The following is an 18,062-nucleotide window of genomic DNA, read 5'->3' as shown; positions in this document are numbered from 1 at the left end:
CCCGTCGTGCCTGATGCCCGTGCAGGAGCTGCGCGAGTGGGTGGCGGTGCAGAGCGTGTCGGCTTTCGCCGAGCGCCGGCCCGACATGATCCGCATGGCGGAGATGGCGGCCGAGCGAGTGCGGTCCCTCGGAGGGGTCGCTGAGCTGGCGGGCGTCGGCAACCACACGGTAACCACACGGTAACCACACGGTAACCACATGGTAACCACACGGTAACCAGCGCCAGCTCTCGCTTGCGGACGAGCTTGGCCGGTCTGAATGTTGTACTGTACTTCAGCGGTGATACGAAAACGTACCTACAGTAATAGCCCGATTTACGTCTTCTGCCTTTTGACGTCGTTTTGCAAGTACGTCGTCGCTTTATGAATTCCGCGACCCGATTTCCGTCCTGTCAAGCCACACTTACGTATGTACGTTGAACTGCTTTCGCACCGTACGAAGACAACCGTGCCAATCGTCGCTGACAGCATCATCCGTCCTGTCTCATATCCGTCGTCCCAGCTTTCGCCTCCACCACCTACCATGTAAACCGCTTTGATCGACGTCGTTTAGATATTCGTTGTCGCACCTTTCAGGAACGCATCCCCAACGTAAACTGGGTTATCACTGTATAAAGAAAACAGGTGATTAGTCTCTTGGCCTGTAGGCTATTCAAACGAATATTATTCATCTGTATTTATTTAAGTAAATCAAACTCTGACACCCGTTTCAAACTTCTGCTGGGCCTCACCAGCAAAGTGAGGCTTGATCAAACAATTGCTGCTGGGTTGCAAGACGTTATTGGCAAAGCACATTCCATATAAACGATGGGGGCCCCGCAATTCAACACAAAAAATATATAGTGTACAAACGTATCCATTGTTGTGGAGCATTATGGGTAAAAACATGTTTATAATTTTTCTTTACCAGATAAGGCCTTTTTCATAAGCGACCTGGCCACAAATGATAGCTCAACGAAGTGGTTTATAACGTAGAAATGTATAGCAGCCAAATACTCCCAACACATGTTTATAAATGTGGGAGGGGAAAACGTGGCAAACAAATCCACGCGACCACGTGAAGAACATGCAAACTGCAAAATATACAGAGCGGCAGGGTCAGGACCGAACCCACACGCCAGGCGCCACCACCGCCGCCGTGTATCGCGATCCACACCACGCCAACTCATGCTCCTCCTTCTGGTCCCAGACACCGGACGGGGAGGTGGTGCAGCTGCCACCCGTTGTGCTCGGCACCTTCGGAGACGACCCCACCAAGCCGACGGTCATGGCGTACGGGCACCTCGACGTGCAGCCGGCCCGCATGGACGACGGCTGGGACAGCGACCCCTACGTGCTCACCGAGAAGGACGGTGCGTCTCGCTAACCCTTTCCTGTTCCGACGACGTACACACGCGTACCAATGACGTACGTACGCACAGCGTGCGCGTCGCCAGCTTTTTCTTTCCGTTTCCGACGGCGTACGCGCACGTCTTCGGGAACGGGCGGACCAGCATTCTGTCTTATTGTAAGAGGGTCTAAATTATAGAATGTCATTCACTCTCAAATATGTGCACATGCAGAGCCGTTTTGCTAATCTATTGTTGGGTGAGGGCCCCCCAAGCCATGCGTGTTATTTGTCCAACCTTCACCACGCTGCCCAGTGCAGGTCGGTGAAGGCCAGGGAGCATACACGTGGGAGCATGGAAGTACAGTACAACACTGCAATTTTCTGAACTGCCCCCCCCCGATGACAAAGTAGCTCCACAGCAGCCTGCAGTAGCGATTGCTTGCACGGTGGACGCCCGTCCAAGCACTATCCAGGCTCAAGCCTTCTTAGCTTCTGACATCTGATGGGATTGGGCACCTTCCAGATGATTTAGTCATAGGCTTAATCATTGTCCCAGAAACTGGTTTCTCGCAGTTTTCAGTCTTGTCAATAATTGCAATTCAGTCCGGGTTACATAACACGCTGGCACTTTCGTTGCATATTGTACCGTTGACTTTGACGCCAAGGTTAAGGCCAGCGTTGCTGAATTAGAAGACCTAAGAATAGAAATATGATAAGCGGTTGGTACAATATCATTGCAGAAAGAAAAAAGAATGCTATCGAGGGCATTAAAATACTTTAAGGGGCGCCACGGTGGCGAAATGTTAAGTATCACGCCTGGCATACAGGAGGTCGTGGGTTCGATCCCGACCGTAACTCCTGTTTATTTGGAGTTTGAATGTTCTCCCTGCGGTCGTGTGGATTTTTCTCCGGTTTGCCCTTCACATTTAGAATCAACATCACGTGTTTATAGTATCGACTGCTTTACATTTCCACATGGTAAACCACTTCGTTGAGCTATCATTTGTGATAGCCAGGTGGCTTTTGAAAAATTTGAGCTATGAAGCTCAAGTGGGCCTTTACCCGGCAAAATACCAAAACATTGTTTTAGTTTTTAGTTTGAACAGATTCTCCACCTTGAGAGAAACGCGCTCAACTTCTCCCGCTAAGGCAGGCGCAGCTGATGCCTGTAGGATGTGATGGTTAGCACACCGGACGTTGCAATCGAGAGGTTCCGCCGGTCTGATTGTCGCCCCCGGCGTGGCAGTTGAAACGATGGTGTGAGTTTCTCCAATTACCTCCCCTCCCTCTCTGCCTGTGTCCATCGGGCGGTATGAATGGGTACGCTGCCAATTAATATTGTGGGTGCCTCCACCCAACCTCTTTCAAAGTCGCCTGGTCATCGTGGAATAGTGGGCTCTCGTTTCCTCATGAGGGGAACTCCCCAGAGCTCCTGTTTTAATGGGAGTCATCCGTGAAAAACAAAGGGCTTCATAGCTCATCAGATTTCTCCAGGATATATGTTAAACACAATGGAACGTGGGAGCACATCTGTGCAGAACAGCCTCATGTAATGTATACACAAGTCCTTACTGAGAAGCCCTACATAATGTCTCTCTGCGGTCAATCCACTGCTAGATGAAGGCCTTGCCATGCTGTGCGGGCCATGTGGGGTAATTTAACTACACTTCAGCTCGCTGGTTAGTGCGGCTTCGTGAAGACAGGGGACAAGGAAGGACAACAAACTAAACACACAAATAACTGCTTTTTGCGTGTCAAGTTTGTTGTCCTTCCCCGCACCTACAGATTTGTACGGGTGGCTACGTCCGGTGCAAACAAAATGTAAAATGGAACACACGTGCAAATGGAGCGTTGTACTGCGCAACGCCACGTCAGAATATTGATTTGTACTGCAGGAATTCCGATGAGCTACGAAGCTTTTGTTCTTTTACCCCCCAGTGGGTGGAGCGAGCGAGCGAGCGATGGCATTGCCGCACCTTTTGCCCACCTACGGAGGTGGTGGTGGGGGGCGAACACGCGAACGAATCCCACCCCCCCCCACCCCCCCCTTACAAGGAAGCTGCACTCAGCAGTTTGGCACCAGTCCACGTGCGGTCCGGGTTGGCCCCGAGCTCGAAGAGAGGAATGTGGGCACCGTGGGGCGTGGGCAGCCAGAACCTTGCCAAACCCTCAGCCTGGCCCTTCGTCACGTCTGCTCGCTCTATATTTATTGAGGGCGGTTATAAATACATTACCACGAAGTGCAAACTGCGTTGAGGCGTGGGGGTGGCGGGGGGGGGACGTCTCGCTTTACCAGCGGAGCGGAGGAGCATGTGGTGGACATGCACCGGCACACACGTGCCAGACTTGGTGCCGCTGATTCCTATTGGACGACGCGGTTGGGGGGGCGGGAGGGGGGGTCACCAGAGTCCTCGCGCGGAATCAGACATTTGGTATTGACCCCGAAGATGGCAAAAAGACATCAATCGGTAAACTACCCGCCGTGACGTATTCATCAGAAAAGTTGACTTTTTTTTAATTTTACACCCGGCAAAGCCTCGCTGAGTCTCAAGACTCTTATTATTTTTCAGCAGGGGTCCTGCCAGGCTACAACGCCAGATGCCGGTGCAGCAATTTCTGGACAGCCGCGGCCTTTTACGGGAAACATAACCCCAAGTGCTGTCGACGAGGGATCGCTGTACGTGTGATCCCACTTGGGGACGATTCACATCGAGAGAGAGAGAGTTAAAGAGGAGCAGGTGGATGAGAGAACATACGCAGGGTTTCGATGTAAAGCTTTCGTGACTGCAGGGATTCATCTTCTTGGTTCTTTCGGTAAAGTCAATAAAATAATACAATAATCTAAGTATGTTTTATTTATTATTATTTTATTATTTCCATTCTACGTGACTTTACCGAAAGAACCAAGAAGATACGCAGGGTTGAAGAAGGGACAGCACACGGAGCCGGGAAGGGTTGAAGGACACTGGTCGAGACTAACGACAGAATGGCAGCCAAAGGAGAGGGAACAGAAATGACCCACCGTGGAGACGGAGCGATGAAATCAGGCTCGCGTGCAGCTCCTCGCTATTGCATTGCAGGAATGTGAGAAAGAGTGATGGCTCAGAGAAGCCCTCATCTAAGATTAGATTGAGGATGATGGTGGCGGCGGTGATGAGACGGCACCGATTTTCTATTTTATTTCACGATCAGGGTGGAGTAGCGGCACAGTGAGTCGGCGTGCCGGCGCTGCGGACCCGGCGACCTAAGCGGATCCGTCGTAACGTCATTACTGACACCACCACCCGATCTGCGTCGCCTCAACCCGCACACTCGCGTCGCCTGACAGCATGGTCCGGTCCCTTCTCGTTATCCGTGGCCTCTCACACGGGAAAATGATTTGACCAAAGGCGTTTCTGTTACTCGTATTGCAATATTTTTATCGAATCTCATTCCTCACTCTGGATGCACTATTTTGCAATGTGTTTCTCGAATCTTAATGTTAAGTTTAGTTAAATATTTAATTTATAATTAAGTAATATATTTTACTTTTATTTGTTGACTGTTTTCATTGCTGTATTTATTGTATTTATATTTTTTATGCGACCTGTTGCAAAAGTTGTGTTTTTAATTTGACAGTTTTTCTGTTTTGTTGATGAAACCCGATTCACGAACACTTAGCTCACAGGGCAATTCTAAAGAAACTGTTCAAAACTGTTCCAACTCCACCACCTACCCTGTAAAATTGCTTCAATTTACATCGTTTCAGGAAGGCATCCCCGATGTAAACCGGGTTACTGCACTGTATTTGGTCTGCAGCTAAGGTGCGCCGTGCCGCCTTTTCGCAGGTAAACTCTATGGACGTGGGGTGTCTGACAACAAGACGCCGGTCCTCGCTTGGCTCAACAGCATCGAGGCGTTCCGTAGCATCGGGCAGGTGAGATGGCTCCCATTGGCCATGCTGATGTCTCCCCATCACGAGTTCTAAACGGCCCTAAAGCTGCAACACGGGATGCAAGCTGAGGGACTTGGCCAGGGTTCGAACCTGGATCACCGGAGTCAATGGCGTAGAGCAGCACCGACCGTATATGCGCAAACATACGTACACGCAGATGCACACACAACCTCGTCATCATTCGGACGCTGTCTTTTCGACAGCCCTGTGCTTCACCTGAGGACGGCTGCTTGCGTTGTGGCCGAAACCTCGTGAGAATTTTATTATGTTTTATTTTATTATTTTATTATTTCCCTTCTACGTGACTTTACCGAAAGAACCAAGAAGACTCGTCATCATCATCATCATCAGACAGCCACGTGACCGAGTGCTGGTGTGCGTTGGAAGATTTGGACCGTGATGCCAGCACGCACACACACGGACTTAATATTCTCCGAATGACGTCACTGAGATCTTTATAACTTTTCACTGTGAAGCAGACGACGCGTTACCTTTAAGCTCAGTACACCCATCGCGGCAATCACATCGGAGGCGGCCGCCGGGCTGACACTGCGAACCCTCCGCAACGAGCGGCGAATGTGCCACCGCTCGGCTGGTGTCACCGCACCATACAGCGTCGCGGTGGTGAGATGTTGACTACCTCGCCTGGTGTGCAGGAGGCCGTGGGTTCGATCCCGACCCTGACACCTGCTGTACATTTGGGAGTTTGCATGTTTTCCCCATGGTTGCGTAGATTTTTCTCCGGGTCTTCTGGTTTTTCCCTACATACTTAGAATTGTACGGATGTACGTTGAACTTCTTTCGCACCGTACGCAGCCGACCGTGATAATCGCAGGTGCGTTTCAGAGTATTTGGCTGCTATAAATGTACACGCGATAACCCACCGTGGGGCCTGCAGGTCGCTCCTGAACAAAAGAGCTACACAGCTCAGTTTGTCTCTACTGCTCCCGGTAAAATAAACAATGGTTAAATTTCGATTTAAAGCTTTCGTGACTGCAGGGATTCATCTTCTTGGTTCTTTCGGTAAAGTCACGTAGAATGGAAATAATAAAATAATAAAAATAAAACATAATAAAATAATTCTCACGACGTTTCGGCCACAACGCAAGTAGCCGTCATCAGGTGGAGAACAGGTCTGTCGAGGTCTGTCGAGGAGACAGTCATTCAGGAGACAGAGTCATTCAGACTCTGTCTCCTCGACAGACCTGTTCTCCAACTGAGGACGGATACTTGCGTTGTGGCCGAAACGTCGTGAGAATTATTTTATTGTGTTTTATTGTTATTATTTTATTATTTCCATTCTACGTGACTTTACCGAAAGAACCAAGAAGATAAACAATGGTTTTCAAAAACACTCGCAGTCTCACCCGAGCTCGCGCCATCGTGCTCCTGTGCCTCCCCGCTCTCTTTCTTGTTGCTTCTCCTCCTCCTGACCACCACCACCACGACGACCACGACCACCACGACCACGACCACCACGACCACCACGACCACGACCACCACGACCACCACGACCACGACCACGACCACCACGACGACCACGACCACCACGACCACCACGACCACCACCACGACCACCACGACCACGACCACCACGACCACCACGACCACGACCACGACCACCACGACGACCACGACCACCACGACCACCACGACCACCACCACCACGACCACGACCACCACCACGACCACGACCACCACGACCACCACGACCACGACCACCACGACCACCACGACCACCACCACCACCACCACGACCACGACCACCACGACGACCACGACCACCACGACCAGCCGCTGCCCGTGAACCTGCGCCTGGTGTTTGAGAGCCTGGAGGAGGTGGGCTCCACAGGGCTGGCGGAGCTGCTGGCGCGGCACCGTCACACCTTCCTGCGCGACGTGGAGCACATGTGCGTGTCCGACAGCGAGTGGCTGAGCGTCGGGGTGCCCGCACTCTCCTACGGCCTCCGCGGGAACTGCTACTTCTTCGCGGAGGTGAGAGCGCCCGGGCGAACGGTCACGTGGCCAGCCTGACACTCGGCATGTTGTGTACCTGTGTATATATATTTTAAATTTTGTTGTTTATAAGAGCCCGGTACAAAGCACGAGCGACGGGGGGAAGGGGTGCAGATGTTGCGCGGACGATTAGCCCCCGAGGACACGTGCCCACGGGATAGGGGAAAGGGATTCTAGATTTTAAGTTTTCGTGACTGCAAGGATCCATACTCTTTGGTTCTTTCGGTAAAGTCACGTAGGTGAAAATAAAAAATAATAAAAATAAAAGATAACAATAAAAAAATGGATGAGCGATTGGGCTCACTGCCCTACTAACGTAGGGGCGACGTTCGGGAACTTGGCATATATTTGGGAGGGGGGGGGAGGAGAGGGATAGGGGTGGAGGGGTGGCGGGAAAGAATGTCCCCAAACAAAACCGCAGGTGTGAAATCCACAACAAGAAAATTTTCTTGCAAGAAAATGTTCTTGCTGTGGAGAAAATTTTATTGCTGTGGATTTCACACCTGATGATGATTGCTTGTGTTGCTGTCGAAACGTCGTGAGAATTAGATTTTTTATATTTTTATTATTTTATTATTTCCCTTCTACGTGACTTTACCGAAAGAACCAAGAATATGAATCCCTGCAGTCACGAAAGCTTCAAATCAAAAACACAAAAAGCAGTTATTGTTGTGTTTAGTTTGTTCACCTTCCTTGTCGATGTACCCTGTCTTCACCAAGCCGCACTAACCAGCGTACTGAAGTAAAGTTAAATGGCCCGTACGGCATGAGGAGGCCCATATCTCCCATTAGATTGACCACATAGCGATATTATATAAGGGTTCTCAGTAAGGACGTTGCATACATTACTTCAGGCTGTGCGCATAGATGTGCTCCTCCTGTGTCTGATTGCGTATAACAACATTAGCACGCAATCAGAATCTTCGTTTATCCTGGGAGAAATCCAACGAGCTACAAAGCTATTTTTCGCAGACGTCCTGTCGGATGCGCCTTTTGGCGTCATCTGGTCCAACACCATGTGAGACTAGGCTCTAAGGAAAGCTGTCTCGGGTGTTGACCAATCAACTTTAAGGACAGTGCATACATTATCAGAGTTATATTTTTTGTTTGCATTATGACTGCAGGTAATGTGGTCTATGCAAACATGACTCCTCGTAAAAAAGGTGTCAGTTTTGTTGCCAGATAGAAGGGTAAAAACCAATCATCATATTTTTACTGGCAAATGAGGTTCCCATAGTGTAGATGCTTGCCCCGAGCTCTCATACTCTGATGGTGCATTGTCTTTGAGTTGTGCGCCTTTTGGCGTCATCTGGTCCAACCCATGTGAGAATATTCTCTAAGGAAAGCTGTCTTGGGTGTGGACCAATCAACTTCAAGGACAGTGCATACATTATCATTGTTTTTTTCTTTTTTTGTTTTATTGACTACTTGTGTTGTGGTCATTGCAAACATGATGCCTTGAATAAAGGTGTCAGTTTTGTACCAGTTAAAAGGGTAAAAACCTACCATTACATTATCAGAGTTATGTATTTTGTTTGCATTATGACTGCAGGTATTGTGGTCTATGTAAACATGACTCCTTGTAAAAAAAAGGTGTCAGTTTTGTTGCCAGATAGAAGGGTAAAAAACCAATTATCATATTTTTACTGGCAAATGAGGTTCCAATGGTCCTGTCGGAGGTCGAGGCGTCGAAACGTCGGGCTTCAGTCGCCCGTGAGAAGTCAGCCTCCTCCTTCTCACGGCTCCCTTTTCTCACGGCACACCTCCTCGTGGTTTCTTCACTGCGGCCCTCGCACAGGTGACGGGGACGAACAAGGACTTGCACTCGGGGACGTACGGAGGCTCTGTCCACGAGGCCCTGGGGGATCTCATCGCTTTAATGAGTAGCCGCCTCCCCCGCCCCGCCACCCCCAGCGCAATCACTCATCCCACCACTCGATCGTGCAATCATTCACTCGCAAACCGATCGCGTATCAAACCCGCCCGCAACTCGCTCAACAGCTCAAAAGGCCTCACTCCTGATCTCACTCAGTCACACTCTCACTCATCAAAGCCACTCACGCATGCAACCACTCACTCAATCATTCACAACTCACTCATACGTCAACCCACCCACATTCATCTTCTTGGTTCTTTCGATAAAGTCACGTAGAAGGGAAATAATAAAATAAGCTAAAAATGTTTTTTATTATTATTTTATTGTTTCCCTTCTACGTGACTTTACCGAAAGAACCAAGAAGATGAATCCCTGCAGTCACGAAAGCTTTCAATCGACACCCACATTCACTCAATAATTACAACTCTCATTCTTGCCCTCACTCACTCACATTCTCACTCACCTATCCACTCACTCTCACCTAACCACTCATGTAATCACTCACACACCTATTTACCCACCCACAACACCCAGTCACTCACTCCGATTCAAACCATCACTCTCACTCATACTCCCACTCACTTAACCAGCCATCCTTCAATCACTCACTACTCAAAGACAAATATCCCCCATATAGCCTTAACAGACAGTTGGGGCAAGTACTTAACACGTAGGCTTCCGCGACCAATTGCCCGATGATGCTGGATGTAATTACCAGCGAAACGTCGTTCTCAAAAAATGTAAATGTTGTGGATTCACTCTTCAACAAAACGGATGGGCTAAAGCAGTGAACTATTTGTCTTTTGTCAACGTGACACTTTTTTTTCTGATTGGCCATGTCGGGTGGTGGAAGGTTACGACACATTTATAAATAACGCGATCTAACCCAAAAACCTTTATTATGGGGCAAGTGCTGTTCGCGAGCACCTGTGAAGGCCACGCACACAAACTCACTGACCTAACCACTCACTCACCCACTGACCAGTGATGTAGCTATCAAGTGTGCAGGCAGTGCAACTGCACCGGGGGGGGGGGGTGCGGGGGCGGGGGGGGGGCTCACGCACCAGAGGGCCCATGCTAACCACTCTATGCCACTGCCACTGACCCAGTCACCCACCCAGCCACTCATTGATCGACAGGTTTTGTCAGGGTTCTCCTCCCTTCTGATTGATTTGCCGGCTGCAGGCAGCCTCGAGAGCAGCGCCGGGAACATTGCGGTGCCGGGGCTCTATGACTCGGTGGCGCCGCTCACGAAGGAAGAGGAGGAGATCTACAAGAACATCCACTTTGACCCCGAGGAATTTCGCAAGGAGATTGAGGCACCGGCCTTGCTCTACCCCACCAAGGCAAGGCCCGCCGGGACCCGACGCCCTAATTATCTTACCGTGCCGATTATTGTCATCGTCATCGTCATCATAATCTACTTCATCTTTGGTCTATCCCACTACTGGGATGAAGGCCTCGCCAACGTTGATGCCATCCCATTATTTTACTGTTATCCGATTGCTTGAATAATTATCAGTCTGATGATCGTCGGTCGGGTAGCTGCCAATTCTCTTCCTCCCAGCAACGACCTGGAGGTAAATGTATTTGTCTGGGACCGAAGCTGCAGGGGTGGGAGGGAGGTGGGAGGGTAAGAGGGAAGTGGGAGTAGGAGAAGGGAGGGGGAGCATGTTAGTATTATGTGATCTTTATAGTTAGCAGTTAACTATATAAAAAGATCTTCTTGGTTCTTTCGGTAAAGTCACGTAGAAGGGAAGACGCTGTCTTCCCGACAGACCTGTTCTTCACCTGAGGACGGCTGCTTGCGTTGTGGCCGAAACGTCGTGAGAATTATTTTATTATGTTAAATTTTTATTATTTTATTATTTCCCTTCTACGTGACTTTACCGAAAGAACCAAGAAGATGAATCCCTGCAGTCGAGAAAGCTTTAAATCGAAATATATAAAAAATAATTTTTCCTTTCTACTGTTCACTCATCGGGCCTGCCAATAACGAGCTACCACTGCTTATGTTGTTGCCCTGCACGTGCCGCAAGAGGAGGCTGTCACATGGCTCTGTGGCTACGGGGGCTAACGTCCACTCACAATATAAAACACCGACAAACATGTACAGACATTTCATCATTTTATTGCATATCTGGTGCTCTAACCGTATGACAGTCGCGTGCAAAAAAAAAAGATGTGTTCGCTAAATAAATAAATAAACCTGCTGATCCTCCATTAAATTTCATCGGGCAGGACAAAATCCTGATGCACCGCTGGCGCTACCCGGCTCTCTCGCTGCACGGGATCGAGGGGGCATTCGCCGACCCGGGCCTGAAGACCGTCATTCCCCGCCGCGTGCTCGGCAAGTTCTCCATCCGCATCGTGCCCAACATGGACCCAGACGTCGTGGAGGACCAGGCGAGTCATCGGCGTTGTGGCTGCGGGGATGGGGGGGGGGAGCGGTGGGACAGCCTTGCGCCGTCTCTTTTTAAATCCTTTATATTAAGTTCGCTTGCTTGCTTAGGACCGTGCAAATCTTTCGGTCGTTTTTTTTCCCGTGATCCAATCGAGCTGACATTTTGCACACAGACTCGTTGTGCGTGACAATTTATTTTCGTGAAAAAAATTTTCCTAAATTTTACACTGTTTAGGGAATTTTTTTAAATATTTAATTACCAATTGTTTAATGCTGCCAGAAAATCATCTGACCCATAGGTGGCAGCCATCTCAAGCCAGAGGACGAGAGGACTCTAGCCGCCCCGATGCCACGCATATAAAGGATTTATAGTGAAAAACTTTGTTTGTACGGGTTAATTTTTTATCCTCGAGCTACAACGTTTCACTTGATACAGCAGATCTGGCTGTGACGGTCCTACCTGATGACGGAGACTTGTGTTGCCTCCGAAACGTCGTGATTTTATTATTTTATTTTTATTAGTTTTTATTTCATTTTTTACCTACGTGACTTATTTGGAGTTTGCACGTCTCTCTCTCCCCATGGTCACGTGGATTTTTCTCCGGGTCCTCCGGTTTTTCCGTCCACATTTACAAACGTGCATTTAGAGTATTTGGATGCTATATTTTTCCACATGATGAGCTACTTCGTTGGGTATCATTTGTGGCCAGGTCGCATCTGAAAAAGAGCTAAATAGCTCAATGGACTTTAACCTGGTAAAATAAAAATTAAATATATCAGCCCTGTCCACTTTAAATATATACGGCCTCACTCCGCTACTATCCCTGCTCACACAAAGTGAACAGGCTCCTCCTCCTCGCTCCTTCCGTCGTTGGCGTCGCTTGCTGCTCGTAAGCATTGTGGGTTGAGAACGAGGTGAAAGCTAGGTTGAACCGGGACAAAATTTCAACCAACGCCCACCGGCGTGGTGAAGCCTACCAAATATTGTTGTTGAAGTGGTAAACTTAGCAATGACGGCACTGTGGTGAGCAGGCACGGACTGGGCCATAGGGCAGCAATCTGGGCAAATGCCCGGTGGGCCGGTCCATTCCGAGGGCTGATGGGCCGGCCTGTGTGTGTGTCAATGGAAAATGTGATCAGAGTAACATTTTATTGTATTATAATTTATTACCTCTAATGTGTACACTTCATTGTTTATTTACGCTCTCAGTCAGCATTAAGCCCCCATATATTCGGCAGCTCCAAAGATTCTTCCCCACGGGGCCCATTTGTGGTTTTCGAACCCAGCCCAAATGGGCCAATGAGACCTGTACGGCAATTTGGCGCCACGTGTGTTTACAAATGCCTGGGCCGATTTATTTTGTCCCAGTCTGTCACTGGTGGCGTGTCACGAGGAATGGAGGTTCTGGAAACTCTGCTCACCCTTGCGCTCCCCGCTGCTTTTCCGCATCTCTGGACAGGTGCGGCGCCATCTGGAGGCCGTTTTCGCCCGCCGCAAAAGCCCCAACAAGCTGCGGGTGTGGACCGAGGTTAAGGCCAAGCCCTGGGTGGCCAACGTCACCGACCCACTCTACACGGCTGGCCGCAGGGCCTTTCAAGCAGGTGGGTGCCACAGAGTTGGCGGTACCGGCTGCCACAGTACAAACTGCCGCCCTTTTGTCAGTCCACTGCTGGGTGAGGACCTCCCCCACTATAAACTATTTTTAATTTCGATTTAAAGCTTTCGTGACTGCAGGGATTCATCTTCTTGGTTCTTTCGGTAACGTCACGTAGAAGGGAAATAATAAAATAATAAAAATTAACATAAAATATTTTCTTATTTTACATGGTAAGGCCCACTGAGCTAGATAACTCTTTTTCAGAAGCGACCTGGCCACAAATGATAGCTCAACAAAGTGGCTTATCACGTGGAAATGTATAGCAGGTAAATACTCTAAATGGATGTCGATTATAAATGTGGAGGGAAAGACCGGAGGAGGTCCCAGATAAAATTCCACACGACCACGGGGAAAAACATGCAAACTCCAAAAATACAGGTGTCAGGATTGGGGTCGAACCCACGACCTCCTGTATACAAGGCAAGGGAGTTAGCATCTCGCCACCGCGGCATTCACGCTGTCCGGTTCGTGGGTGTTAGTTGACCGTACATCACCGCGCCGGTAAGTGTGGGTGGGTGAAGGCAGGAGGCATAGGCGTTGGGACATAATACAGTAAAACCTTGGATTGCGAGTAACTTGGTCTGCGAGTGTTTTGCAAGACGAGCAAAAATGTTAAATAAATATTAATTTGATAAACGAGCGAGGTCTTGCAATACGAGTAGTACGTGTATACGCTTTGTCTGCCGAGCGTCACGTGATCACAACTGATATACGAGTGCTTTGATATACGAGTGCTTTGATATACGAGTGCTTTGGATTACAAACAAGTTTCCGGAACGAATTATGCTCGCAATCCAAGGTTTTCCTGTACATTACAATTTGGACTGCACTGCACTGCCCTTTTCTGACAATTTCTCTGTGCAACAGTCTACAGCACCTGTTTTACGCGTAGTCATTGCCCATCCAAGCACCGTCCAAACTCAATCATGCTGAACTTAGCTTCCAAGATCTGGCGAGATCAGGCACATTCTTGTGACTCGTCCATGAGAAGTAATACAGTACGAGTGGTCACTGCCCACATTTTGACTACATCTCAAAACGATAACGGACGACCGATAGAAATCGAACGGCCACTTCAGTGAGAACTTGCTTGTGCGGTTTAGTGCACAAGACTCCTTGTTGATTAATAAAAAAAATTGTGTTGAATATTTTTTTTATTTGCTGTTCCGGAACGCAAGTGTACGGGCGTGAACCCGACCTTATCCGCGAGGGCGCCACCATCCCGATCGTGGCAGACCTGGAGAGGGTGGTCGGCAAGGGAGTCGTGCTGCTGCCCATTGGCGGCGCAGACGACGCCCCGCACTCGCAGAACGAGAAGGTCGACAGGTGAGCAGCGTGCGGCGCGACGCCGTCGATTTACTGACTCGCTTTCGGACCGCCCGGCTCAAGTTTAAAGGGACCAGATTTCTGGGAGGTTCAATCGGGACACGTGGTGACCTAGCTAGCACCCACTCCCTCTTTCAGCCCCGCCTGCTTATACGTAGCCACGCCCGCTCGGCCACTAGCCCCGCCCACACAGTGAACGGCCTCTCTGATATTGGCCCCTGCCACTGCTCATAGGCCCTGCCCACTCTTCTACCAACCCCGCCTACTACTTAGTGGGAGAAGCGACACCGCCCACTGTTCAGGAAGTGGGAGGAGCTACCCCGCCTACTGTTCAGGTATCTCCGCCCACCACTCATAGTCAAAGGTGACAGAGACTTTTCCGTTGAAGCACCAACGTTTTTGGAACAACGTTGTTTGCACCCTTAATGTCCTAAATCTTACTTTAAAATATGTATATATATATGTTGAACTAGAAGACTAGTGTTGGATACAACTGCGTTTGCAAATGTGATTTGTAACTTTCATCCTTACCCATGGATTCATAGTTAATTTTTATGTGCAATTTTATGGAGGGACTGCGTGTTGCCTTGGTGTGGTCTGGGACTGCTCTTGCTGTTGTTTTTCTGCCTTGCCCAGCCTTGGGGATTGGTATACTTATGCAATTTGAACTTATATACTTCATCTATTTTCCGTATTTATTTTGGAGTGATTTGGTGACCATCCCTGTTCGTTGCACTCCTGTCATTGTTTGCTGTTGTAAACTTCCTACCTGCCCCTACTGGACATAGCTTATCGGATTTCTCCAGGATAAATACATATTCTGATTCTGACTCAGATAGTCCCTCCCATTTCTCAGGTAGCTCCACCCTCCTTTGCCCATATTATGAGTTGGGCATAAGGCCGTCGGAAAAATACAGGGACTCCTCTACTTACGAACATTCGACTTACGAATTTTCAGAGATACGAACAAACCCGTCCATGTGTTCAGTTGCCTGTTCGAATCGAGAGTCGTAAGTTCAACCGCCGCACAGTAGATGGCGGTGGTGGCATCTACATATGTAGCACCTGAAGAACCAGTGGCATCTACATATGCAGAACCCGAAGAACCAGGAGCATCTACATCTAAAGGAGATTATACAACTTTTAAAGCCATTCCCCGTGTTTAGTGTACACGCCGTACAACACGTTTTAAATTGACAGGAGTAAAGTTGGACTTGCGAACAAATCGACTTACGAACAGACCTCTGGAACTTATTCATAATAAACGTTTTTTGGTTAGATCGCGTTATTTATAAATGTGTTGTAACCCTCCACCACCCGACATGGCCAATCAGCACGTTGACAAAAGACAAATAGTTCACTACTTTAGCCCACCGGTGTGTTGAAGAGTGAAACCACAACATTTACAATTTTTGAGTACGACGTTTCGCTGGTTATTGCATCCAGCATCATCGGGCGAATTGCCCTGATTGGCCGTGTCGGGTGGTGGAGGGTTACGACACATTTATAAATAATGCGATCTAACCCAAAAACATTTATTATGAATAATATTGGTCGCGAAAGCCTACGTGTTAAACTCTGGAACCTACCTCATGCGTCAGTAGAGGACTCCCTGTATTCCACTTTTCGCAAATGTTTACAGGATACACTCGGACAACTTTTTCTGAAACCACCAGGGGACTGTTCCGACCAAATCAGGACGCCTTTAAGCCAAGTGACTGACTGGGCAGAGTGATTGAGTGAGTGCTCGCGGCATGCATGGCTAGCCAGCTTGATGTAGTGCACCGCTTTGTTGTTTGTCTCAATGCAGGATAAACTTCATCAATGGGATCAAAGTGTTTGCCGCTTTCCTGCATGAGGTGGAACAGCTTCCGCGGGAGCCAGCTGCAAAGGATGTTGGGAATTCGGATGTGCCGCCCACTCAGTAATTGCACAGGGCAATTAACTACGAAATCTAAAGACGAGATCACACGAGCGTTCTCAAGGATAGGGAGGATAATTTGCAATTTTTAGCAGGTGATTTTTGCTGTCGTATCTATTTGACAAGAACAATTCGGTAACGCTTCCAAATGCCGTGTGGAAGCTGGAAATGAAACCACTTGATTTTGGTAAGAATGATCAGTATGTATGTATGTTAAACTTCTTTCACACCGTACGTGGGCGGTAAAGTAGCTTTGGCGTTAATTCCAAAATATATTGGCACATTTTTATTAAAATAAATACTACCAATTAAGTCAGCTCTCGATTATCCTGGGTAATGGTCGAGTCGGTTGACCCAGATAAAACAAAAGGATACAAGATAAAAAATAAATAAAAGTGTATTCGGCTTTTTATGCGTGTGCATCAATACCCCACGTGGAATGGGAGCGAAGACTTAGGACGAGGATGTTATTTTGCACGGTGTTGCAGAGAGCACTGTTCTTGCATTGTTAAAATCACACTTATGTTTCCTCGCGGAATTCCTGAGGCAGGGCCGGGTTTAGGCCTTAGCTAAGTAAGCCACGGCTTAGGGCCTCATGTTACGTGGGGCCTCCAAATACGGAAAACACCAAAAACTAAAAATAATTCAAAGTTTCAAGTTTTATATAATTGGTTGAAAAATAAAGGAGTTATATTTATTCCAATATGAAAAAAATTTAGAGCCATTCCTTGATGAGATTCTCTTAAGCTTGCGGTGGTTTAGAGCCCCAGCAATGCGACGATCCGGCCCTGGTCTGAGGTCACGTGGGCCCTGAGCCACTGACCCTCAACGAGTTATGAGCAGCTCATGATTGCACCGGCACCTGCATGAATACATTTTATTAGTTTTTTTAATAAGCGCGGTTAATCAGAAACCCGGGTAGCATGCCCACGGACAATCGAGAGATGACTATGTTTTATTGCCAACGTGATTTCGGCCCGTTACGTTATGACCATGGTGTGAAGACTTTCTTGCTGACGTCGGTAAAGTGATGGGCCGTCGGTGAGAAAACGAGTGCCCCCCGTTTTTAGTTCACAACCATGCCATTCATTTCGACGAAATTCTGTACAATTACACAACTAATTGCACGCTGCGTGTGCTGCGATGAACCTACCAAAGCTTGGATTACCTTCAAATGAGAAACGTGCGAGAGTACAGCCTCCTGTGTCAATCCACTGCTGGATGAGGGCCTCTCTACTACATCCTGGGGGGCCATAGGTGTTGTTTGACTCTACTTGACCCCTAACACCGGTCAATGTGGGTTAGTGAAGTGAGGAAAGCCCAGCACTTGTTCAGATACTACTCACCGCTGATATTAGCCATGGCCGGGAATGTAATTTTGGTCATCGGGCTTGTAGTTCAGTGCGCGATTCACTTTACCACCACTCCCTTCGAGATAATATAATCTATTGCACTTTTTAAAATAGAAAATTCAGATGCATAGAGGTTGGGAATCTCATAGAAGGTTGCGATTAAAAGATCTGTCTCGTGCAGCAACGCGGGTTCCCACCAAGCACACTGCCGTTCGCACGCTGGGTATATTCCTGTCAACCCATAC

The 18,062-nt window shown here is 48.5% G+C and overlaps 1 protein-coding gene across 3 annotated transcripts in view; it reads left to right on the top strand.

Annotated features, from left to right (window-relative positions):
• LOC144732307 (cytosolic non-specific dipeptidase-like) overlaps nucleotides 1–17,791 on the top strand; it is a 29,727-nt gene extending 11,936 nt beyond the window's left edge. For 2 of the 3 annotated variants that reach the window (XM_078613771.1, XM_078613769.1), the window contains exons 3-12: nucleotides 26–169; nucleotides 1,190–1,352; nucleotides 5,158–5,246; nucleotides 7,059–7,259; nucleotides 9,079–9,163; nucleotides 10,342–10,502; nucleotides 11,398–11,562; nucleotides 13,021–13,162; nucleotides 14,397–14,544; nucleotides 16,325–16,861. In XM_078613771.1, the coding sequence (XP_078469897.1) occupies nucleotides 26–169; nucleotides 1,190–1,352; nucleotides 5,158–5,246; nucleotides 7,059–7,259; nucleotides 9,079–9,163; nucleotides 10,342–10,502; nucleotides 11,398–11,562; nucleotides 13,021–13,162; nucleotides 14,397–14,544; nucleotides 16,325–16,472 (1,446 nt within the window). In that variant the 3' untranslated portion in view covers nucleotides 16,473–16,861. Of the gene's footprint in view, nucleotides 1–25; nucleotides 170–1,189; nucleotides 1,353–5,157; nucleotides 5,247–7,058; nucleotides 7,260–9,078; nucleotides 9,164–10,341; nucleotides 10,503–11,397; nucleotides 11,563–13,020; nucleotides 13,163–14,396; nucleotides 14,545–16,324 lie in introns of all 3 variants that reach the window. The other variant, XM_078613770.1, reaches the window with a different exon arrangement.
• The last annotated feature ends 271 nt before the right edge of the window (nucleotides 17,792–18,062 follow it).

This window comes from Lampetra planeri, chromosome 42 (assembly GCF_965212315.1).
Source record: "Lampetra planeri chromosome 42, kcLamPlan1.2.h2, whole genome shotgun sequence".
Taxonomy (NCBI): Eukaryota; Metazoa; Chordata; class Hyperoartia; order Petromyzontiformes; family Petromyzontidae; genus Lampetra; species Lampetra planeri.
This window is presented reverse-complemented; position numbering and strand designations above follow the sequence as displayed.